The 25,168-nt window shown below is 38.3% G+C and overlaps 1 protein-coding gene across 2 annotated transcripts in view; it reads right to left on the reverse strand.

Moving 5' to 3' along the window:
* Window positions 1-25,168, reverse strand: part of TBC1D12 (TBC1 domain family member 12) — a 95,507-nt gene that overhangs the window by 47,069 nt on the left and 23,270 nt on the right. For both annotated transcript variants that reach the window (XM_067709955.1, XM_067709957.1), the window contains exon 2: window positions 10-133. In XM_067709955.1, coding sequence (XP_067566056.1) covers window positions 10-133 — 124 coding nt within the window. The remainder of the gene's footprint in view (window positions 1-9; window positions 134-25,168) is intronic.

Consider the following 25,168-nt stretch of genomic DNA (forward strand, 5'->3'; position numbering starts at 1 on the left):
AGTACTTACCTGCTGAATGATTTTGGAAGTTTTCTGAAGATTCTCTCTGGGAGGGACTTTACCAAATAATTTCCAACCAGGAGCACTATGTACAACTGACTTGAGTTCCTTTGTCCTTTTCGGAAAAAGGTTTCTGAAACACAGAAAAGTTACATGAATTGTGTTTCTGGTAACCAGGGAACTACTTAATAATTTTTAAAGTACGCTTATCCTCAAGACAAATACAAAATACTTTTAAATAAAATTATTTCTACTACTTATACTACTGACTATTAGACTAACAAGACTCACTTAAGACTACCTGGCTTATAAAGAAATATTAGAAGAATCATCAACAGAGATATTAGAGAGATAAACAAATTGGGAGAAAAATGACAGCTGTAAATAAAATGTAAATATTTGCTTTGAGTTAGCTACAAAGTGTACTAGAATTGACTATATATATACTTGACAATAAAAGCCAAGAATCTGAGAACAAAAAAGTTAAAGAGAACTTATATAAAACAGGTAAAGGATTAAGTAATACCATCTTTGGGGAAAATACTATTTAATTATTCTCAGCAATAATTTGTTATTGCTTGAAATAAAAGGGTATCTACTGAGCCTCTATTCCTATAATATATGTATATGCAAGTTGTTTTTCCTAGGACAGGTATGCACAAGAAAAGCTTACTGCAAAAGCGTCAATATGTAACCTAGTAAGAAACTATCTCTCACTGAAAATCTAAAAAAAGAATCTGCACAAGGATCAAGGATTTTACCTATTATCTCCATTCCCTTACCAACCAAATTAAGTATCTATTGCACATGTAAGCAGGAATGATATTCAAAATATGTATACATCAATACAGCATGCCAGGGCACCATGAACCAATCAGAAAGGTACAATGAATCCAACTGAATATAAAGCCTTCATATAAGGTGTGATATAAATATTCATTAAGAAAATTTAAAATTTTCACATACAGTTACAAACAGTCACAAAGTATTTGAAAGCCCAAATAACTCAGGCTTTCAAAATATCATATAAATATATCTGTTCTTAAAAGTACATTATTGTGATAAGAAGGGGGTAAGTTTTTAATGCATAACGTTAAGGCTGTTCTTCAAGTTTAGAAAGGTATCAACAGACTCCTACAAAAGAATATGGGTTAATCAATAATAAGTTAAAGAAACACTCTCACTTCCTTGGGTGTGCAATGGAAGTGAACTGATGACAATTCAGAGTAATTTCTGCTTAGGATACTCTAGAGGTTTCATCTCTGAGACCACATATAGCGACTCAATTCTCTATTTTATAAGATCTCTAAGTTGGAGGTTTTCAATAATGATTATACTGAGGACTGGTATATTTATAGTAAAATTTCAAGCCTCAAATGATGGCCTATTAATTTAAACACTATTTGATATCTTATGTGCCGCTCATCAATTTATTGCCTATATTCACCTTGCAATATATGCTCTGTGACAACATGGAATTCCTTTGAGCATTTCTCCTTTCAAAATAAACATGAGGCTGTTAAGCTTACTCGATAGAGGGCACTGAAGGGACACCACAGAAGAAAGGGGCTCTGCTCTCCTGTGGCTTCCAGCTGATGCAGAGTGGGTCAGTGGTTTGGGTATGAGGATATCCAGTAGAACTCTGCTCAGTCACATGCCCAGAACATTAAGTGCCTGAGCAAACTTAACAGCCTCAGCAACTCAACCTGCAGATGGCTTTCCTGAAGTCTTATTAACATGTAAACTGGCACCCAAAGGCTTCCTGCCAGCACTGATGCACCAATTCCCTCTGTAGGCCCCACACAGCTCACTTGTACTCCCCAGACAGTTCTCATCAAGCCATGCTTCCTCCACAAGCCTCTATATGGCCTGCCTACACACCAAAGCTTTGCCATCCAACCATGCTAAACACAGGAGAAAAACTTTGTCACCATGGTTTATGCAAAGGATTCTTGAATGTGACATTGAGCTTAAATCTAAACATCTGCACTTCAAAAGACATCACTGATGCAAAATAAAGCAGTAGAAAGATCTAGAATTCAATCCCTCCACCAAAGTAAAAACTGAGACGGAAAGAGCAATTGGAATCAACCATTTTAGAGCTACAGAACCTTATCAGACACTTAAAACAACCAAGAGAGTGTGTGAAAGGAGAGGCTGTTGATCTTTCTTAAGTTAACAGCATGTGTGAACCAACTACCATCCCCCATTCCTCAGCTCCTCCCTCCTGTAGTTGTGGGGATAGCAGCCCACTGGCTCCAGGAGCAATAGTTTCTGGAACAGGCAGCAGCAGCTTCCATTGGTGGTATCTATCAGAATATTAAAAGAGAACTCTTTTTGTCCCTTTTTTTGATCCAGACATTTAAGGAAATCTTTGTCAGGTCACCAGCTAACTGCAGCAATAAGAGAACAGAAACTTGCAACCACACACAAAAAGGATTACACACTTTGCAAAAACAGTTTGGAAATAACACAAACAGATGACTCCAGCCCTTAATGAGCAAAAATCAGCAATCACTAAGAAGTGAGAGAACAGATTTACATAGTTACCACATTATAATACTTAGAATGTCTAGGTCTCAACAAAAAAATTACAATACATAGTAAGAAAGAGCAAAGTATGGACAATTCACAGGAAGAAGAATTTGGCAAAAACCATTCCTGAGGAAGCTGAGACAATGAGATTACTAGTCTAAGATGTTAAATCAACTGTCATAAATATTCTTGATGAGCTGAAGGAAACCATGGACAAAGAACTAAAGGAAATCAAGGGGGGAAATGTAGAACAAAATGAGAATATCATTAAAGAGACAGAATTATAGAAAGGAACCAAACAGAAATTCTGGAGCTGAAAAGTAGAATAAAATTAAAAATTCACTACAGCAAACATGAAGGTAAGACAACTGAACTTACTGAACTTATCAATTATTCCTAATTGAATTCAGGAGCACAAAGAAAAAAGAATGAATAAAAATGAGCAGAGTCATGTACTATAAGAGTGCCAGAAGCAGAAGAGAAAAACAAAGGGGCAGAAAAAATTTTGAAGAAATAATGGCTAAAAACTTCTCAAATATGATGAAAGATACAAATCTACACAACCAAGAAGCTCAACAAACTCCAAGCAGAATAAACTCAAGGAGCTATACTCTGAGACACATTATGGTCAAACTGTCAAAAGACAAAGGGAGAATTCTGAAAGCATCAAGAGAGAAGCGACTATCAAAAACAAGGTATCCTCAATAAGATTAACACCCGATTTCTTATCAGACACCATGGGAGTCAGAAGGTGTCAGGCTGACATAATTTAAAGTTCTGAAAGGAAAGAAAACTATCAACTGAGAATTCTATATGCAGCAAATCTATCCTTCAAGAATGAAGGAGAGGGTTTCCCTGGTGGCGCAGTGGTTGAGAGTCCGCCTGCTGATGCGGGGGACGCGGGTTCGTGCCCCAGTCTGGGAGGATCCCACATGCCGCGGAGCAGCTGGGCCCGTGGGCCATGGCCACTGAGCCTGCGTGTCTGGACACTGTGCTCCGCAACGGGAGAGGCCACAGCAGTGAGAAGCCCGCGTACCACAAAAAAAAAAAAAAAAAAAAAGAATGAAGGAGAATGAAGATATTTCTAGATAAACAAAAGTTAAGGGAGTTCATTCTTAACAGATCTGCCCTACAAGAAATGTTAGGAGTTCTTCAGAGTGAAATGAAAAGTCAAAGCCATAAGAAGAAATAACATTGGTAAAATTAACTACATAGGTAAATGTCAAAGCCAGTATTATTGTACTTTTTTGTCTGTAACTCCACATTTTTCCTATGTGATTTAAGAGGTAAATGAATAAAATAACCTTTACAAATTTATGTTGTTGGGCACACGATGTATAAACGTGTAATCTCTGACAATAACAATATAAAGGAGAAGGAACAGAGATGTACAGTAGCATAGTGTTTGTACACTAATGAAACTAGCTTATATGCTAATGAAATGAATTTGGTATCATTCAAACTAGGTTGTCTTAAGTTTAAGATGCTAATTGTAATCCCTAAAGTTACCACTAATAACTTCAAAATATACATAAAAGAAGGGAATCAAAATGGTATACTAAAAAGACTCAACTAGGGCTTCCCTGGTGGGCGCAGTGGTTAAGAATCTGCCTGCCAATGCAGGGGACATGGGTTTGAGCTCTGGTCCGGGAAGATCCCACATGCTGTGGAGCAACTAAGCCCCTGTGCCACAACTACTGAGCCTGTGTTCTAGAGCCCGTGATTCACAACTACTGAAGCCCACATGCCTAGAGCCTGTGCTCTGCAACAAGAGAAGCTACTGCAATGAGAAGCCCGTGCACCACAACAAAAAGTAGTCCCCAATCACTGCAACTAGAGAAAGCCTGAGCACAGCAATGAAGACCCAACACAGCCAAAAATAAATAAATAAATTTATTAAAAAAATGAAAAACTCAACTAAATACAAAAAGTGATAATGGAGAAACTGAGGAACATAAAACCATATAAGACATACAGAAAATAAAAAGCTAAATGGCAGAAGTAAATCCTTTCTCATCAACAATGAATTTAAATATAAATTGATTATACTCTGCTATTAAAAGGAGAGTGACTGGCAGACTGGATTAAAAACACTATATGGTGTCTACAAGAGATTCATTTTAGATAAAAAAATACAAAGAGGTTGAAAGTAAAAGGATGGAAAATTATATTGAAAGCAAACAGTAACCAAAAGAGAGCTGGAGTGGCTATATTATTGTCATACAAAATAGATGTTAAGTCAAAAAGGCTACAAGAGGCAAAAGAGAACATTATATGTCGGAGGAAGAAAAGTTTAATCCAGTAAGAAGATGCAGCTGTTATAAATATATGCACACCTAACAACAGAGCTCCAAAATATATGAAGAAAAATTGATATTGAAGGAAGAAACAGACAGTTCTACAATAATAACTGGAGACTTCAGCACCCTACTTTTTTTTTTTTTTTTTTTTGCAGTACGCAGGCCTCTCACTGTTGTGGTCTTTCCCGTTGCGGAGCACAGGCTCCGGACGTGCAGGCCCAGCGGCCATGGCTCACGGGCCCAACCGCTCCGCGGCATGTGGGATCTTCCCGGACCAGGGCATGAACCTACATCCCCTGCATCAGCAGGCCACTGCGCCACCAGGGAAGCCCTATAGTACCCTACTTTTAATAATAAAACAACCAGATAGATCAAAAAGGAAATAGAAGACTTAAACATTATAAATCAATTAGGCCTAACAGGCATACACAGGGCATCCCACTCAACAACAATAAAATACAAATTCTCAAGGACACATGGAATATTTTCCACGATGAACTATATGTTAATGCAGAAATATTACAGTAAGTTTTAAAAAATTAAAATCACACAAAGTATCTTTTCCAACCAGAATAAAATGAAACTATAAATCAATAACAGGAAGAAAACTGGAAAATTCACAAATATGTGGAAATTAAACAACACAGTCTTTTTTTTTTTTTTTTTTTTTTTTCAGATTTTGGCCACACCCTGCAGCATGTGGGATCTTAGTTCCCTGACCAGGGATCAAACCCACACCTCCTGCATTGGAAGGCAGAGTCTTAACCAGTGGACTGCCGGGGAAGTCCCTAAACAACACAGTCTTAAATAACCAATAGGTCAATGAAGAAATCATAAATTAGAAAACACCTGAGATGAACTGAAATGGAAATACAACATAGCAAAACTTGCGAGATACAGCAAAGGCAATGTTAAGAGGAAATTTTATAGTTGTGAACACCTACATTTAAAAAGAGCCATACCTCATATCAATAATCTAACTGCAGCCCTGAAAAAAACTAGAAAAAGAAAAACAAACTAAACTTAAAGCTAGCAGAAGGAAGGAAATAATAAGGATCAGAGTGGACAAAATGAAACAGAGAATTGAAAAACAATAGGAAAAAATTTTAAGCAAGTTCTTTGCAAAGATCAACAAAGTTGACAAACTTAGCTAGACTGACTAAGAAAAAAAGGGAAGATTCAAATTGCTAAAAGTGGAAATGAAAGTGGGAGATTACTACGAGTAAGAAGTATATGGGGGCTTCCCTGGTGGCACAGTGGTTGAGAGTCTGCCTGCCGATGTAGGGGACACGGGTTCGTGCCCCGGTCTGGGAAGATCCCACATACCGCAGAGCGGCTGGGCCCGTGAGCCATGGCCACTGAGCCTGCGTGTCTGGAGCCTGTGCTCTGCAACGGGATAGGCCACAACAGTGAGAGGCCCACATACCACAAAAAAAAGAGAAAAAAAAAGAAAAAAAAAGAAAAAAAGAAGTATATGAATACTATGAACAACTGTTCACAAACAAATCAAATAACTTAGTTGAAATGGAAAAATTCCTAGATATATACACATAATACCAAAACTGACTCAAGAAACAGAAAATCTAAACAGACTTATAAGTAAGGATATTGACTCAACATCAAAAACCTCCTAACCAAGAAAAGCTGAGGACCAGATGGCTTCACTGGTGAAATCTAACAAACACTGAAAGAAGAATACCAATTTTTCTCAAACTCTTCTAAAAAACTGAAGAGGAGAGGAGTTACATAGTTTTCCTGGGTCTCTCCCATGTATACATGTTATTAAATTTTTGTTTGATTTTCTGTTAATCTCTCATGTCAATTTAATTCTTAGATCAGCCAGAGAAACTCAGAAAGGTAGAGGAAAATTTCTTCTTCCCCCACAGCTCCTTCAAGATTGCTTTAATGTTTTTCCCACTCATCTTTTGTATATTCATTTTTTAAAAAATTTATTTAATTAATTTATTTTGGCTGCATTGGATCTTCGTTGCTGCCCACGGGCTTTCTATAGCTGCGGGAGCAGGGGCTACTCTTCATTGTGGTGTGCAGGCTTCTCAATGCGGTGGCTTCTCTTGTTGTGGAGCACGGGCTCTAGGCACAAGGGCTCAGTAGTTGTGGCTTGCGGGTTCTAGAGCACAGGCTCAGTAGTTGTGGCTCACGGGCTTAGTTGCTCTGTGGCATGTGGGATCTTCCCGGATCAGGGCTTGAACCCATGTCCCCTGTATTGGCAGGCAGATTCTTAACCACTGCGCCACCAGGGAAGCCCTGTATATTCTTGCTATGTTTATTTCTAGTATTTTATTTCTATTGATATTGAAAAATAGTACTTTCTCTTCCATATATCTACTAATGGTTTTTGTACATATAATAGCTATTAACTTTTGTATTTTAGCTTTATATCCTATTACTTTATTGAATTATCTTACTTTCCATTTATTCTCATGGATTATATGGGAACATATTCATATTACCTGAAAATAAAAGGTTTTACTCTTTACAAGTCTTTCAATCTAATGTTGTCATTGTGCTAGCTAATACCTTCAATACAATCTGAAAACAGTATGGTGAAAGTGGATTCATTTTCTTGTTAACTTTAAGGGATCCCTCCAAAAAAAACAAAAACAGAAACAAAAAACCCCCAAAAACAAAAAACTAAAGAGCAGAGAACACTTCCTAACTCATTCTATGAGGTCAGTATCACCCTGATACAAAGCCATACAAAGACTCTAGGAAAAAGAAAACTACAGACCAAATTCCTCAAAAATCCTCACCAAATACCAACATACGGAACTCAGCAGCTATTATAAGGATTATACACCATGACCAAGTGGCACTTATCCCCAGAATGCAAGGGTAGCTCAACATATTAAAATTAATCAAGGTAATTCATCATAGTAATAGAATAATGGGTAAAACCATATGATCATCTCCATTGACGTAGAAAAAACATTTGACAAAATCTGACACTCTTTCATGACAAAAACACTCAATAAACCAGGAATAGAAGGGAACTTCCTCAACATGCCAAAGACCATATATGAAAAATCCACAGTTATCATCATACACAGTGATGAAGGACTGAAAGCTTTTCCCCTAAGATCAAGAACAAGGCAGGGATGTCCACTTTTGCCAATTCTACTCAACATAGTAATAGAGCAATCAGGCAAAAAAAGAATAAAAGGCAACCGAATTGGAAAGGAAGATGTAAAGTTATCTCTTTTCACAGATGACATGATCTTATATGTAGAAAATCTTAAAGAATTCACATCAAAAAACTGTTAAGAGCTAATTTGTGAATTCAGCAAAGTTACAGAAACACACAAAATAGGGTTGTGTTTCTATACACTAGCATGAACAACCCAAAAAAGAAATTAAGAAAACAATTCCTTTTACAATAGCATCAAAAAGAATAAAATACTTAGTATTAAATTTAACCAAGGAAGTGAAAGATTTCTACACTAGAAACTATAAAACCCTGCAAAAATAAATTGAACAAGACCTAAAAAAAATGGAAAGCATCCCATGTTCATAGACTGGAAGACTTTATATTGCTAAGCTGACACTACCACTCAAAGCAATATACAGATTCAGTAAAATACCAATCAAAATCCCAATAGCATTTTTTGCAAACACAGAAAAACCCATCCTAAAATTTATAAAGAATATCAACGTATCTCAAATAGTCAAAACAATCTTTAAAAGGAACACAAATTTGGAGTACTCACATTTCTTGGTTTCAAAACTTACTACAAAGCTACAGTAATCAAAACCTTGTGGTACTGGCAAAAGGACAGACATACAGACTAACAGAATAAAATAGCACAGAAATAAACTCTCACAAATGTGGTCAACTGATTGTCAACAAGTGTGCCAAGGCAATTTAATGGGGAAAGGACAGTCTTCAAAGAAATGGTGCTGAGAAAACTGAATATCCACATGCAAAAGAATGAAGTTGGATCCTTACCTTATAAACAAAAATTATCTCGAAATGTATCAAAGAACTAAATTTAAGTGCCAAAACTGTACAATTCTTAGAAGAAAATGTATAGGCAACTCCTCATTATCTTGGATTCAGCAATGATTTCTTATTTAAGCATGGTACCAAAAGCACAGGCAACAAAAGAAAAAAATAAATTGGACTTCATTAAAAATTTTGTGCATCAGAGGACACCGTAAGAGAGTGAAAAGACAACTCACAGGAGAAAATAATTGCAAATCATATACTGGATAAGGGTCTAGTATCCAGAATATCCAAAGAGCTCTTACAACTTAAAAAAAGAAAATCCAATTAAAAAATGGGCAAAGGACTTGAATAGACGTTTCTCCAAAGAAAATCTATAAATGGCCATTAAACACACTTGAAAAAATACTCTATTGAGTGTATTCATCAGTCATTAGGAAAATGCAAATCAAAACCACAATTAGGGACTTCCCTGACGGTCCAGTGGTTAAGACTCCACTGGAGGGGGCATGGGTTCAATCCCTGATTGGGGAACTAAGATCCCCCATGCCGCGTGGTGCAGCCAAAAAAAAAAAAAAAGGTGCTGCAAGGATTCAGGAAAACAGAACCCCTGGTGCGCACATGAAATGGTGTAACCACTATAGAAAACATTTCCGCAGTTGCTCAAAATGTTAAACACAGAATTTCTATGTGACCCAGCATTTCTACTACTAGGTATAGACCCAAAAGAACTGAAAACAGGTGTTCAAACAAAAATATGTACACCCATGTCCATTGCTGCATTATTCACAGTAGACAAAAGGTGAAAATAACCCAAGTGTCCATCAACAGATAACTGAATAAACAAAATGTGGCATATACTTATGTTATGGACTGAATTCTGTCTCCTCCAAATTCGTATGTTGAAACTCTTAACTCTCAGTCCCTCAGAAGGTGACTGCATTTTGAGATAGGGCCTTTAAAGAAGTAATTAAGTTTTATTTTATTATTATTTTTTAAATTATTTTATTTATTTTTGGCTGCATTGGGTCTTCGTTGCTGTGCGTCGGTTTTCTCTAGTTGCGGCGAGCGGGGGTGACTCTTTGTTGCGGTGCATGGGCTTCTCATTGCAGTGGCTTCTCTTCTTGCAGAGCACGGGCTCTAGGTGCACGGGCTTCAGTAAGTTGTGGCTCGTGGGTTCTAGAACACAGGCTCAGTAGTTGTGGTCCACGGGCTTAGCTGCTCTGCTGCATGTGGGATCTTCCTGGACCAGTGCTTGAACCCATGTCTCCTGCATTGGCAGGTGGATTCTTAACCATTGCACCACCAGGGGAGCCCAGTAATTAAGTTTTAATGAGATCATATGGGTAGGCTCTTCCAATCTGATTGGTGTATTTAAAAAAGAGGAAGAAACACCAGGGAGGTACAGCAAACAAAACAAGGTCATGTGAGGACACAGAGAGAAGGCAGCCATTCACAACCTAGTAGAAAGGCCTCAGAGAAAACTAAACCTTCAAACACTTTGATCTTAGACTTTCAGCCTCCAGAACTATAAGAAATAAAATTTCTGTTGTTTAAACCACCCAATCTCTGTATGTTTTTATGGCAGTCCCAGCAAAATAATACAGCATACAACAGAATATTATTCAGCCATAAAAAGAAATGAAGTTCTGATACATGTATGAATGAACCTTGAAAACATTGCACTAAATGAAATAAGCCAGATAAAAAGGAACTAATATAATTCCACTTATGTAGTATATCTAGAATAGGCAAATTCAGAGAAAAAGAAAGTAGAATAGAAGTTACCAGGGGCTGGGAAAAAAGGGAGAATGAGGAGTTCTTGCTTAATGGGTATCTGTGTGGGATGATGAATAGTTCTGGAAATGGATAATGGTCATAGATGTACACACTCTGAGTGTACTCAATGCCACTGAACTGCACAGTTGTACATTAAAATATGGTTAAAATGATAAGTTGTATATTTTACAATTAAAAAAGACATCGTTAAGAAAGTAACAACATAAGCCAAAGATTGAGAGAAAATATTTGCACCACATACATCTGAGAAAAAACTTCTGTCCAGACAGTATAAAGAACTCTTACAGCTCCATAAGACAAACACCTCAGTTAAAAAATGGAAAGAGATCTGAATAGACAGTTTACCAAAGAAGATAAATTAAAAACTAGTAAGTCACATGAAAAGTTGTTCAACATCATTAGTCATCAGGGAAATGCAAATCAAAACCACGAGATACCACCTCACACCTCAAAAATAGCTATAATAAAAAAACACAGACAATATGAAGTATGAAGAAAAACAACCTTATACTCTGCTGGTGAGAATGTTAAATGGTGCAGCCATTTTGGAAAACAATTTGGCAGGGTTTTTTTTTTTTTAAGTTAAACATAAATTTACCATACAACCAAACAATTCCACTCCTAGGTATCTACCTAAGAGAAATGAAAACATAAACCTGCGCAAAGGCTTGCACAGGAATGTTAACTGCAGCATTATTCATAATAGCCAAAATGTAAACACAAGCTAATATCCATTAACTACTGAATGTATAAACAAAATGTGGTATATCCATGTAATGAAACACTATCAGGCAATAAAAAGGAATGGGACCACTGGTACATGCTACAACGTGGATGAACTCAAAAATATTGTGCTCAATGAAAGAAGTTAGATGTATAAGACTGTATGCTGTATAATTCTATTTATATAAACTGTGGAAATGGCTAATCTATAGAGACAGAAAGTAGATCAGTGGGGATGAGAATGGGAATTGACTGCAAATGGACACAAAGGATCTCTTTGGTGTGATGGAAATGTTCTACAACTACACTGTTGTACGGTGGTGATAGTTGCATGACTGTATAAATTCAATGATAAATATTGAATTCTACACTTAATGGGTGAATTTTATGGTGTATAAACTATACCCCTACAAAGCTACTAATTAAAAGACTATTAGACTAATAATCAAACAGAGTATTAACACTGCCAAAAGTTGGTCTTCTGCCAAGTTTAGTAAAAAAGACAAAATTTCCAGGAGATTTAGCCCAAAAAAGACAACAGAAATAAATTAGGAACAAAGAAAAAGGTATAAAATCAGATACAGTAAAAAAAAAAAAAAAAAAAAATTTTTTTTTTTTTTGGCTGTGTTGGGTCTTCACTGCTGTGCACGGGATTTCTCTAGTTGTGGTGAGCGGGGGCTACTCTTCTTTGCGGTGCATAGGCTTCTCATTGTGGTGGCTTCTCTTGTTGCAGAGCACGGGTTCTAGGCGCGCGGGCTTCAGCAGCTGCAGCATGCAGGCTCATTAGTTGTGGCTCACAGGCTCTAGAGTGCAGGCTCAGTAGTTGTGGTGCACGGGCTTAGTTGCTCTGCAGCATGTGGGATCTTCCCGGACCAGGGCTCGAACCCGTGTTCCCTGCATTGGCAGGCGGATTCCCAACCCCTGCGCCACAAGGGAAGCCCTACAGTAAAAATTTTAAAGGCAAGAGAATACTGTGAACAACTCTTTGCCAATAATTTAGAACATTCTGACAAAATGGGCAGGTTTATGGAAAAATATGACTTACCAAAACAGACTCAGAAGAAATAGAAAATATCAGTAGTCCCAAACTATTTGAAAAACTGAAACAATAGTTAAAACCACCCACCTCCCCCCAAAAAAATCAGGCATGGGCTTCCCTGGTGGCGCAGTGGTTGAGAGTCCGCCTGCCGATGCAGGGGACACGGGTTCGTGCCCTGGTCTGGGAGGATCCCACATGCCGCGGAGCGGCTGGGCCCGTGAGCCATGGCCGCTGAGCCTGCGCGTCCGGAGCCTGTGCTCCGCAATGGGAGAGGCCACAACAGTGAGAGGCCTGCGTACCGCAAAAAAAAAAAAAAAAAAAAAAAAAAATCAGGCATGAAAAGCTTTACATGAAAGTTCTACCAAATTTTGAAGATAGATATTGCACCAATATTGTATAAAATATTTTAGTGAATAAAAGAGAGAACAATCCTTAATTAAGTTTGTAAAGCCAATGGCAAACACAGACAAGAACAGCTTAGGAGAGTAAAATTACAGAATAATCTAACTCATGAACATAGAAACAAAATATTGGCAAACTAAATATAATCTTGTATAACATAGATAAATACATCATGACTAGGTTGGATTTACCTCAGGAATGCAAAGGTAGTCAAACATTACAAGGTCTTAAATGTTCTTCAATACATGAACAGAAAAAAAGGGAAAAATTGTATGGTAACTTCAATAAATGCAGCTGAAAAAAGATGGTAAAATTAAATATTTCATTTACGATAGAAACTTTTGTAAAAGACCTAGAACTCCTTAACTTAATAAATGACACCTACTAAAAATCTACAGTAAATGTCATTCTTAATAAAATTCCAGGAACATATTCTTTTGAAATCAGGAATAAGACAAGGATGCCACTATCCCCACTTCTACTCAACACTGTCCTGAAAATCTTAGTGCAATAAGCAAGAAAGAGAAATAAAAGGTATAAGGATTGGAAAAGAAGAGCAAAACTCATCATTCACGAAAACATGAAAGTTTGTATTAAAGACTCAAGAATCTACCATCAAATTAGTTTAGCAAATGGTTAGCTGTAAGATCAAAAAACAAAACCCAATGGACACAACTAGAGATTATCATACTGAATGAAGTCAGTCAGAAAGAGAAAGACAAATACTATATGATGTTACTTAAGTGTGGAATCTAAAATATGGCACAAATGAACCTATCTATGAAACAGACTCACAGACACGGAGAACTGACTTGCGGTTGCCAAAGGGGAGGAGGGGAGGGAGAGGGATGGACTGGGAATTTGGTGTTGGTAGATGCAAACTATTACATTTAGAATGGATAAACAACAAGGTCCTACTGTATAGCACAGGGAACTATATCTAATCTCCTGGGATAAACCATAATGGAAAAGAATGTTAAAAATAAGAATGTCTCTATGTGTACAACTGAGTTACTGTGCTGTACAGCAGAGATTGGCACAGCACTGTAAATCAACCAAACTTCAATTTAAAAAAAAAAACAATTTTGACTTTGTATCCATCAACAACAGCTAGGAATGAAAAAGTCCAAGGAGATATAATAGCAACAAAATATAAAGTATCTGGGAATAAGTCTAACTGAAGTTTTCTAAGACCTTTACGGAGAAAAGATACAATCATCCTGAAACACATTTTTAAAAGACCTAATCAAATAGACAGCTTATATTTATAGAAAGGAAGATGCTATCATAAAACTATCAATTCTCCCCAAATTTATCTATAGATTCCATGCAATCCCCATCATAAGTCCAACAAGGTATTTGAAGAACTTGAAAAAACAACTTTAAAATTTATATTAAAGACTAAAAGGCCAAAAATAGCCAAGACACTTTGAAGAAGAAAAGGGTAAGGCTGACTTACCCTACCAGATATTCAAATTTATTAAGACTATCATTTTTAAGATAGCATGGTATTGGCCCAGGGATAAAGAAACTGATCAATGGAATAAAGAATACACAACTCAGAAACACACCCAAGCATAAATGGAAACAGGCAGTAATGCAGATCAGTAAGCAAAGGATAGATCATCTAATAAGTGGTGCTGGGACCTTTGGCTATCAATGTGGGGAAAAGGAAATTGGATCCCTACCACCTACCACACATAAGAGTCAGTTTTCAATAGATTAAATAGTTATAGCAAACTTCTAAAAGTTTTAGAAATACAGGAGGATATTTTTATAATCTTACAGTAGAGAAGAATCTAAAAGCAAGACCCAAAAGCACTAATCATTTTAAAAAACTGGATAAAAATTACCAACATTAAAATTAAGAACTTCTGTTCAAAGGCACTATAGAGAAAGTATACAAATTTGGAGGAGAAACTCCAAAACACATAATGACAAACAACTGGTATACAGAAAATATAAAGAACTCCAACTAATCATTTTCATAAAAGACAAACTAATAGAAAAACAGATAAAAGCTATTGCACAAAGAGGGAAAACAAACAACAAATAAAGAAACCTATCGAAAGATATTTAGCCTCATTGGTAATAAGTGAGCTCACAAACTAAAACCAGAATAACATTTTATGTACACTGGACTGGCAAAAACTAAGAAATCTGATACCAAATTTAGATGGAAAGGAACACTGAGAGGAATTTACGTTGATGTAATCACACTTGTCCCAGTTGCATACACTACACTACCATCTAGGATTATACTTCTAGCTACAGACTCTAGAGAAAGTTCTGGACATGTGCACTAGAAGACATATAAAAGAACAGTCAAGGCAACACTGTTCAAAAGAGCAAAAACCTTTTAACAATTCTAAGACCCACTGACAGAAGAATAGAAAACTTAAATTGTGCTGTATTAGTAAATGTAATATTATTCCACAGTGAAAATGAACCAAAGCTAAATCCATCAACATAGACAAAGCTTAAAAACAATGCTGAGTTTAAAAACAAGGGCTGGGCGGCGGGGGGCGGGGGGGGGGGGGAAGGGGGATGGGACAAGATGCAGAGTTCACACAGTATATCATTTTTATAAAGCTCAAAAACAATACAATAATAACAAAAATAATGTGGCAAAAATTATTCCTTAAAACACCAAGGGAATTCAGGACAGTTGCTACATAGTAGCGGTGAGCAGGATAGTAAGACACTCACAGGTAGTATATTTTCAACAGTAGTGCTGATAATGTTCTATTTCTGAGATTGGGCAAAGGGTTCACTAATGCATACTGTGTATCACAATTCACATGTCTGTTTCATATTTTCTTTTGTATGTGTCAAAAAAAAAAACCCACCAGTTTTTATTAAGTTATATAAACCTAATGTCCCAAGTGGAACTCCCTTGTAACTGAAGAGCACTAACTAAAACAATTAAAAGATCTCATATTCTTAACCTTCCACTGAGGAGCTATAAAGTTAGCCTTTTCCTACAGTGTGAGGCATCCACTTTTGCCACAAGCTTAGGTATACTTATTTGGGCCAAAGTTAATAAACGTTTCAGATTTTAACCACTCCTCTTAGAGTCAATTCACATTTATATATAAATTTGTCTTCATCATATTGAGGTATTTAGTCAGAAGCCTCACACTAACAATTTAGCTCTTGGAGGCTGGGTGGGGGGAGTCTACAATGAACAACCAGTTTTGTTTGTTTTTCACAGCTACCACCAACTCCAATCATTGATGAGAATCAGATCTCTAATTACAATCTTAACTGTTTCAGATCTAAAGACCTATAAATTAGTCTACAGCCATACCACCATGAACGCACCCGATCTCGTCTAAAAACCTATAAATTGCTTGTCTCCTCACAACAATGCATGAACAAGGTAGTGCTTGTCAGGTGAAAAAAACAGCATTTCATTCTCTAGAATTGAGGGGGTACATGTATAATTAATTAAAGCAGGGTAACCATAAAGTAAAAGAACATAAGCATTTTTTTTCAAATCCAGGGAAGCACAACTTCAAAGAATGTGACCTGGCTGGGAACACAGACAAAGCAACAGAATGAGGAGACCACAAATGTAAGATGCAATTATACCAAAGGACAGTGATAACCACAGATCAGAAAACTCATGTGCAGAGTTTTACAAGGAGGCTTTGGGGGTGGTTATGTCTATACCTTTACTTACATTTAGATACTGTAATCACTACCAAACATATTCTCATTGGAAAAACTAGAAGCTATACATATCAATACTGTACATTATACCTCTATGAGTTACAAAACAGAACTCTTTAAAAATCACAGCCAAGGGGCTTCCGTGGTTAAGAATCTGCCTGGCAATGCAGGGGACACGGGTTCGAGCCCTGGTCCGGGAAGATCCCACATGCCGCGGAGCAACTAAGCCCGTGCGCCACAACTACTGAGCCTGTGCTCTAGAGCCTGCAAGCCACAACTACTGAGCCCACACGCCACAATTACTGAAGCCCAAGCGCCTAGAGCCCGTGCTCCACAACAAGAGAAGCCACCGCAAAGAGTAGCCCCCGCTCACTGCAACTAGAGAAAGACCGCACACAGCAACGAAGACCCAATGCAGCCATAAATAAAGTCACAGCCAAAATGCCAAATATACACCAATTTTTGAGTAAAGACTCTTAGAAATTATTCTGCATCATTAAAAAAAAGTTATGCATGTATGTGTTTATGTGCAAAATTAATTTACAAGAATATTTTGGACTTCCAAAGTTAAAATCAAGGAATACTAACTACTTAAATCAAACAACAGTAGGTCTTTCAATGGATGTAGTTTCCGAAGAATTTTGCTATGACTGGCAGGGATACAAAGGAAAAAAGCAAAAAACAAATAGATGGCCTCCACAATAAAAAGTGTGGCTCCAATATGTATTATAGCACAATATTACAACGATGAGAAGTTCAGAATGAAGTTTAAATTCTCATTAAGTCATAAAAGCAAACCAAAGCTAAATACCTTATATTTACATGTCCAGTAACCTTGGTTATTATAAGAGATTTCCTTAAAGGAAATACGAACCCACAGGTATCCAATTGCAAAGAAAGGCCACCAGATAATGTTTCACATTAATTTCTTATGCCACTAAGAAATTTTGGATTGGGTTTTCAGGTTATCCCTTGCCACAAAAACTATTTATAATGTAGCTAAATGGCATATACATCTGCAATGAAAATTTTTAAATATTGTTGCAAATACACAGAATTATATTAAAACAGCATTACAGATCAAAGGGGCTTCTACTCGTTAGCCTACAAAGAGAATCACCACTTTATTAAAATCTTAAGGGGAAAACACAATGAAAAGGTACATAAATAGGCTAAAAGTGTGCCATACTCTGTCCTTCCTCTTATGCCCAATCCTTTGTCCCTCCTAATCCGCCATCCGGGGACTGGTCAAGTTGAGGTCTCAATACAAATAAATGTGTAGGACTAGATTCCTCCTCATCACCTTTTCAAACCAAAGAGCCTCCCTCTCTCTCTCTCCCCCCCCCACACCCCTTTTTCCCATCCCCCACCCCCCAAGGTAGTCAAAGTTCTTAAATTTAAATCAACACTAAAGGTTTCTTTACAAAACAAACTAAATGTGTTCAAGCACCCACACCTGAAAGAGGACAATTCTTTCTCTCTGAATTCTGGAGGTACTGTATGAATGAGACTTACACGGCAGTGTTGGGAGAGGGGGTCATTCATTCTGTCCGTTTCACGTTTCAGGGGAAAGGCAGGGCAGAGGGCCACTCCTAGCTTCTCTTTTCCCCCTTATCCATCCCCAGTTGAGGGGATAAAATTCTGGTGACAGACATTGCTGCCAAACAGCAGAGAAGATACAGTCTGCTCTACTTTTCTAATACGCAGGTCATTTCCTCTGCACCCCTCTGCCCCCCACCTCCACAGGAAAGGCCTGCTGTGCTAGTGACTAGCTGGATACATTTAATTCAGTTGAAGAATTAGGAGGCACACTGCACCCAAAGGCATGTCTTTCAACACAGATTTCATGAGTATGATGTTTTGAGGTCCTATTTGTCTGTGTCCATATCTTTTTCTCAACTGATTCCAAACCCAGATGGGCTGATAAACAGGTGTTCTCCCCAAACCCCCAAAAGTCAAGTTTTTATAAGTTGAAAGGTGTCTTATTGCTTCAGATATACTGGAAATATTAAAAACTATGTTTTCTAGTTCAGGTTTTTTTTTTTTTCATTCTGTGACACATTTTGTCAGTATATATAAGGAATAGGGAATGGTAGTGATAATCCATCTTTCCCCCATTAAAGTCACTCTCCACTCCAAATCAACACTATGTTCACATACACAACCATCTACACACACAGAGATACAAACACACTATCTTCCATTCTCTCCACTAACTTGTGTCCACTCTTCATAACAAAAAGAAATTGAGAAAATCTCTTGCACCAGTTAAGAAACAGCACTAGCTGAGAAACAGCAGTTCAATGTTTCTATATTGCTGAAAACATAAAGAAAAAAGAGACACACCAAGAAAAAACTGATGCGGGGATTAGAAGAGAAAGAGGAAGGAAGAAAAAAGGCCAAGCCTTCTCTTTAGTGGTTTTTATAATAAAGGTTGATGAATGGCTCTTGATTGTTAATACCTGTTAATACTTGCTTCACTTATCTGTGTCTGTTTCATTTTTCTAAGATTTCTTCATTTCTTTTACCGCACTGAAAGAGTTACAGATGATATAAAAGAGTCAGACCTCTTGCATACTACACCTTATTAAAGGATAAAGCTAACCAAAAAGGGGCAAAACTTACTCACACCATATAAGTTCTCTGCTCCTCATTTCTAAAGTAGAATCTCCAGTACTTGGGTCTTTAAGAATTGGCAAACCTACTTATATATCTGAGTAAAAGACATTTAAACTCCATATTTTCTCAGATTGTGGAACCTGACACAGCTACAGAAAACTCTGACTACCTAATCCTGAACCTTCTTACTGCCAACAATACTGTCACCTCTAACAAAACAAAAAACACTGTTTTTGCCTAACATTTACATATATATGACTATTTTAACGTTTTAGATTCATCAGATAAATTCTAATCATCACTTAAATGTAGTTGTACATTAAAAAGAGGTTAGAATACTTTTCCAAACAGGAAAAAATTCAACTTTAATCAAGAGAGTAAAATCAGCTTGAAAAACTAGAAATCATAATCTGATCTTCAAACTCTGTCTCAGCAGAAGTTGGACCTCTGAAAACACAGCAGCTTCCTGGACTTTGTACTTAAGTTTCCCCAAAGTATAACAGAAGGCCAAAAATAAAACATTATCTAGTGAACATGGAATGCCACAGTTGACTACATAATTAATTCAAAGAAGTATAAGTACTGTCTCTTTAAAACGTGGTACTTCGGCTACCCTTGAGTATTTTGGATTAAAGATCTGGCATGAAGATTACTTACATTCTTTCCAAACCTCAATCATTTTTCACTTGAAAAAGACTTTCAGCTGACTATATGCAAAAAAAAAAAAAAGTGGTTTTTTTGCTTTGTTTTTTTTTTTTGCCAGATAGGTTTTTTTTTTAATTCCAAGAATTTTCTTTTTCAGGTCATTTCTGGATTTTGTCTTTGTCATTATTACAAATCCTAAAAATCAAAAAATAATAGAGAATTTTATTTAATACACACTGCTTAATTAACCTAAGTATTGCCATAGATCAGGACTATCAGAAAAGGACAGAATTCAGTATCATTTATTCCTTGTCAAAAAACCCCAGAATTTCAATGCTGAAAGTAAGGTTATAATTGTTTTTAAGTACTTCAGAGCTGCCAGGGGCCTCAGACAGTAACCAAGTCAAAGGTTCGTCATCAAGAATCAGTGAACTTGGGACTTCCCTGGTGATGCAGTGGTTAAGAATTCGGCTGACAGTGCAGGGGACACGGGTTCGAGCCCTGGTCCGGGAAGATTCCACATGCCGCAGAGCAACTAAGCCCGTGTGCCACAACTAACTGAGCCTGCGCTCTAGAGCCCATGCGCCACAACTACTGAGCCCACGTACCACAACTACTGCAGCCCATGCACCTAGAGTCCGTGCTCTTCAACGAGAAGCCACTGCAATGAAAAGCCCATGCACCACAACAAAGCGTAGCCCCTGCTCGCCGCAACTAGAGAAAAAGCCTGTGCGCAAGGAAAACCCAACGCAGCCAAAAAAAAAAAAGAACATGAACAGGCTAGAGGAGGTCCATGAGCCTCCTCAAACTGTATGCACAATTTGAAGTAAATGATGTACTCATGAACATTTTTCTTGGGCAACTGTCTATAGCTTTCATCAAATGCTCCAACTATTCAATGTGCCACCCCACCACCCCCAAGAAAGGTTCACGAGCCACTTCCCAAGGTCACATCAATAGTAAGTGTTGGAGCCAGATCTCTTCACACAGTTCCTCTTCTTTTAGGTCACATCAATAGTTAAGTACTGGAGCCAGATCTCTTCGCACAGTTCCTCTTCCTTTTAATCACACTTATCTTGTTCATGTCCTCCACAGAACAATCAAGACACAAGAGCTTCACAACTATGCCTATTCTCTTTCATCCTACACATTGCCAAAATGTTTCTTGATACTCATTTAAACAGTTCAAATACATAAATTATTTTCTTCTTTCTCCTGTGTTCATGTCAGCAAGTTACCTTATGGTATGTCTTATTTCTTTTAGTAAATAAGTTTCAGGCAATATCTTACTGATAGAGATCTTTTTATTCTTTTGTTGCATGGGAAAACACAATTGAATACAATTAAGGGGGGGAAAGGTAATTATAAAAATATTCTTGCTTTTCTGCTACATACTAATTACATCATGTATCAAAGGCCTCAGGAAGAGGAACTCCGTTGTTTTAAGCCTAGTGTAGTACCTAAGACATTCAGAGGAAAGCCAGAAACCACTAGAACAAAAGAGGAAGGATACAGTTAAGAACTTTTAGGAACATGAGCAGTAACAAGGAACAACATCAGCAAAATATGAGCAACATATTCCAGTCACCAGGAGGTAAGACATCTTTTAACCTCTAAGAGAAAGTTTGGGTGACTTCCCTGGTAATTCAGTGGTTAGGAATCGGCGCTCTCACTGCCATAGCCCTGGGTTCAATCCCTGGTCAGGGAATTAAGATCCTGCAAGCTGCGCAGCGTGACCAAAAAATTAAAAAAGAGAGAAAGTTGGGAAAGAAAACCAAGCTAACAGATAATGATGAATAAAATTAACCACGTGTGAATACTTATCCATTAATGCCTCTTATATAAATAAAACTATGTTAGTGTTTTTGTTTACAATAAAAGATATCTTTTCATGTATTTAATCTTCATATACACGGTTCTGGGGGGGTGATAAAAATGTTCTAAAATTGTGGTGATGGTTGCGCAACTGTGAATTGAGTAAAAATCACTGAATTGTACACTTTAAATGGACGAGTTGTATGGTATGTGAATTATATCTCAAAAAAGCTATTATTTTTTTAAGTGAAAAAAAATCAAAAGTGACAATATGTACAAAGCCAAGTAAGACCAAGTGGGATGTATTTCAAGAACACAAGGCTCATTCAATACTCAAAAGTCAATCAATGGAATAATAGCATCAATAGTGAGTCATCTGGACAGAGAGGTGGAAGATGATGGAAGAGTAAGATGCGGAGCTCACCTTCCTCCCCACAGATACATCAGAAATACATCTACACGTGGAACAACTCCTACAGAACACCTACTGAACGCTGGCAGAAGACCTCAGACCTCCCAAAAGGCAAGAAAACTCCCCACGTACCTGCGTAGGGCAAAAGAAAAAAGAATAAACAGAGACAAAAGAATAGGGATAGGACCTGCACCAGTGGGAGGGAGCCGTGAAGGAGGAAAGGTTTCCACACACAAGAAGCCCCTTCGCGGGCGGAGACTGCAGGTGGCGGAGCTGGGGAGCTTCGGAGCCGCAGAGGAGAGCACAGCAACAGGGGTGCGGAGGGCAAAGCGGAGAGATTCCTGCACAGAGGATCAGGGCCGACCGGCACTCACCAGCCCGAGAAGGTGGTCTGCTCACCTGCCGGGGTGGGCGGGGCTGGGAGCTGAGGCTGGGCTTCGGTAGGAGCGCAGGGAGAGGACTGGCGGCGTGAACACAGCCTGATGGGGTTAGTGCACAACGGCTAGCCGGAAGGGAGTCCGGGAAAAAGTCTAGACCTGCCGAAAGGCAAGAGACTTTTTCTTCCCTCTTTGTTTCCTGGTGTGCGAGGAGAGGGGATTAAGTGCGCTGCTTAAAGGAGCTCCAGAGACGGGCGCGAGCCACGGCTAACAGTGCGGACCAGAGAGACGGGCATGAGATGCTAAGGCTGCTGCTGCCGCTACCAAGAAGCCTGTGTGCGAGCACAGGTCACTCTCCACACCTCCCTTCCGGGGAGCCTGTGCAGCCCGCCACTGCCAGGGTCCCGGGATCCAAGGACAACTTCCCCGGGAGAACGCACGGCGCACCTCAGGCTGGTGCAACGTCATGCCGCCCTCTGCCGCCGCAGGCTCGTCCCGCACTCCGTACCCCTCCCTCCCCCGGGCCTGAGTGAACCAGAGCCCCTGAATCAGCAGCTCCTTTAACCCCGTCCTGTCTGAGCGAAGAACAGACGCCCTCTGGCGACCTACACGCAGAGGCGGGGCCAAATCCAAAGCTGAATGCTGGCAGCTGTGCGAACAAAGAAGAGAAAGGGAAATCTCTCCCAGCAGCCTCAGGAGCAGCGGATTAAATCTCCACAATCAACTTGATGTACCCTGCATCTGTGGAATACCTGAATAGACAAAGAATCATCCCAAATTGAGGAGGTGGACTCTGAGAGCAAGATTTATTTTTTCCCCTTTTCCTCTTTTTGTGAGTGTGTATGTGTATGCTTCTGTGTAAGATTTTGTCTGTATAGCTTTGCTTTCACCATTTGCCCTAGGGTTCTATCCGTCCGTTTTTTTTTAATTAAAAAAATTTTTTTTCTTAATAATTATTTTTTTATTTTAATAACTTTATTTTATTTTACCTTACTTTATTTTATTTGCTTTTATCCTCTCTCTCTCTTTCTTTCTTTCTTCTTCCTTCCTTCCTTCCTTCCTTTCCTTCCTTCCTTCTCTCCCTTTTATTCTGAGCCATGTGGATGAAAGGCTCTTGGTGCTCCAGCCAGGAGTCAGTGCTGTGCCTCTGAGGTGGGAGAGCCAACTTCAGGACACTGGTCCACAAGAGACCTCCCAGCTCCACATAATATCAAACGGCAAAAATCTCCCAGAGATCTCCATCTCAACACCAAGACCCAGCTTCACTCAACGACCAGCAAGCTACAGTGCTGGACACCCTATGCCAAACAACTAGCAAGACCAGAACACAACCCCACCCATTATCAGAGAGGCTGCCTAAAATCATAAGTCCACAGACACCCCAAAACACACCAACAGACGTGGACCTGCCCACCAGAAAGACAAGATCCAGCCCCATCCACCAGAACACAGGCACTAGTCCCCTCCACCAGGAAGCCTACACAACCCACTGAACCAACCTTAGCCACTGGGGACAGCCACCAAAAACAACGGGAACTACGAACCTGCAGCCTGCAAAAAGGAGACCCCAAACACAGTAAGATAAGCAAAATGAGAAGATAGAAAAACACACAGCAGATGAAGGAGCAAGATAAAAATCCACCAGCCCTAACAAATGAAGAGGAAATAGGCAGTCTACCTGAAAAAGAATTCAGAATAATAATAGTGAAGATGATCCAAAATCTTGGAAATAGAATAGAGAAAATGCAAGAAACATTTAACAAGGACCTAGAAGAACTAAAGATGAAACAAGCAATGATGAACAACACAATAAATGAAATTAAAAATACTCTAGAAGGGATCAATAGCAGAAAAACTGAGGCAGAAGAACGGATAAGTGACCAGGAAGATAGAATAGTGGAAATAACTACTGCAGAGCAGAATAAAGAAAAAAGAATGAAAAGAACTGAGGACAGTCTCAGAGACCTCTGGGACAACATTAAACGCACCAACATTCGAATTATAGGGGTTCCAGAAGAAGAAGAGAGAAAGAAAGGGACTGAGAAAATATTTGAAGAGATTATAGTTGAAAACTTCCCTAATATGGGAAAGGAAATAGTTAATCAAGTCCAGGAAGCACAGAGAGTCCCATACAGGATAAATTCAAGGAGAAATACGCCAAAACACATATTAATCAAACTGTCAAAAATTAAATACAAAGAAAAAGTATTAAAAGCAGCAAGAGAAAAACAACAAATAACACACAAGGGAATCCCCATAAGGTTAACAGCTGATCTTTCAGCAGAAATCTGCAAGCCAGAAGGGACTGGCAGGACATGTTTAAAATGATGAAGAAGAAAAACCTACAACCAAGATTACTCTACCCAGCAAGGATCTCATTCAGATTTGATGGTGAAATTAAAACCTTTACAGACAAGCAAAAGCTGAGAGAGTTCAGCACCACCAAACCAGCTTTACAACAAATGCTAAAGGATCTTCTCTAGGCAAGAAACACAAGAGAAGGAAAAGACCTATAATAACAAACCCAAAACAACTAAGAAAATGGGAATAGGAACATACATATCGATAATTACCTTAAATGTAAATGGATTAAATGCTCCCACCAAAAGACACAGACTGGCTGAATGGATACAAAAACAAGATGCATATATATGCTGTCTACAAGAGACCCACTTCAGACCTAGGAACACATACAGACTGAAAGTGAGGGGATGGAAAAAGATATTCCATGCAAATGGAAACCAAAAGAAAGCTAGAGTAGCAATTCTCATATCAGACAAAATAGACTTTAAAATAAAGACTATTAGAAGAGACAAAGAAGGACACTACATAATGATCAAGGGATCAATCCAAGGAGAAGATATA

Source organism: Pseudorca crassidens, chromosome 16 (assembly GCF_039906515.1).
Source record: "Pseudorca crassidens isolate mPseCra1 chromosome 16, mPseCra1.hap1, whole genome shotgun sequence".
Classification (NCBI taxonomy): Eukaryota; Metazoa; Chordata; class Mammalia; order Artiodactyla; family Delphinidae; genus Pseudorca; species Pseudorca crassidens.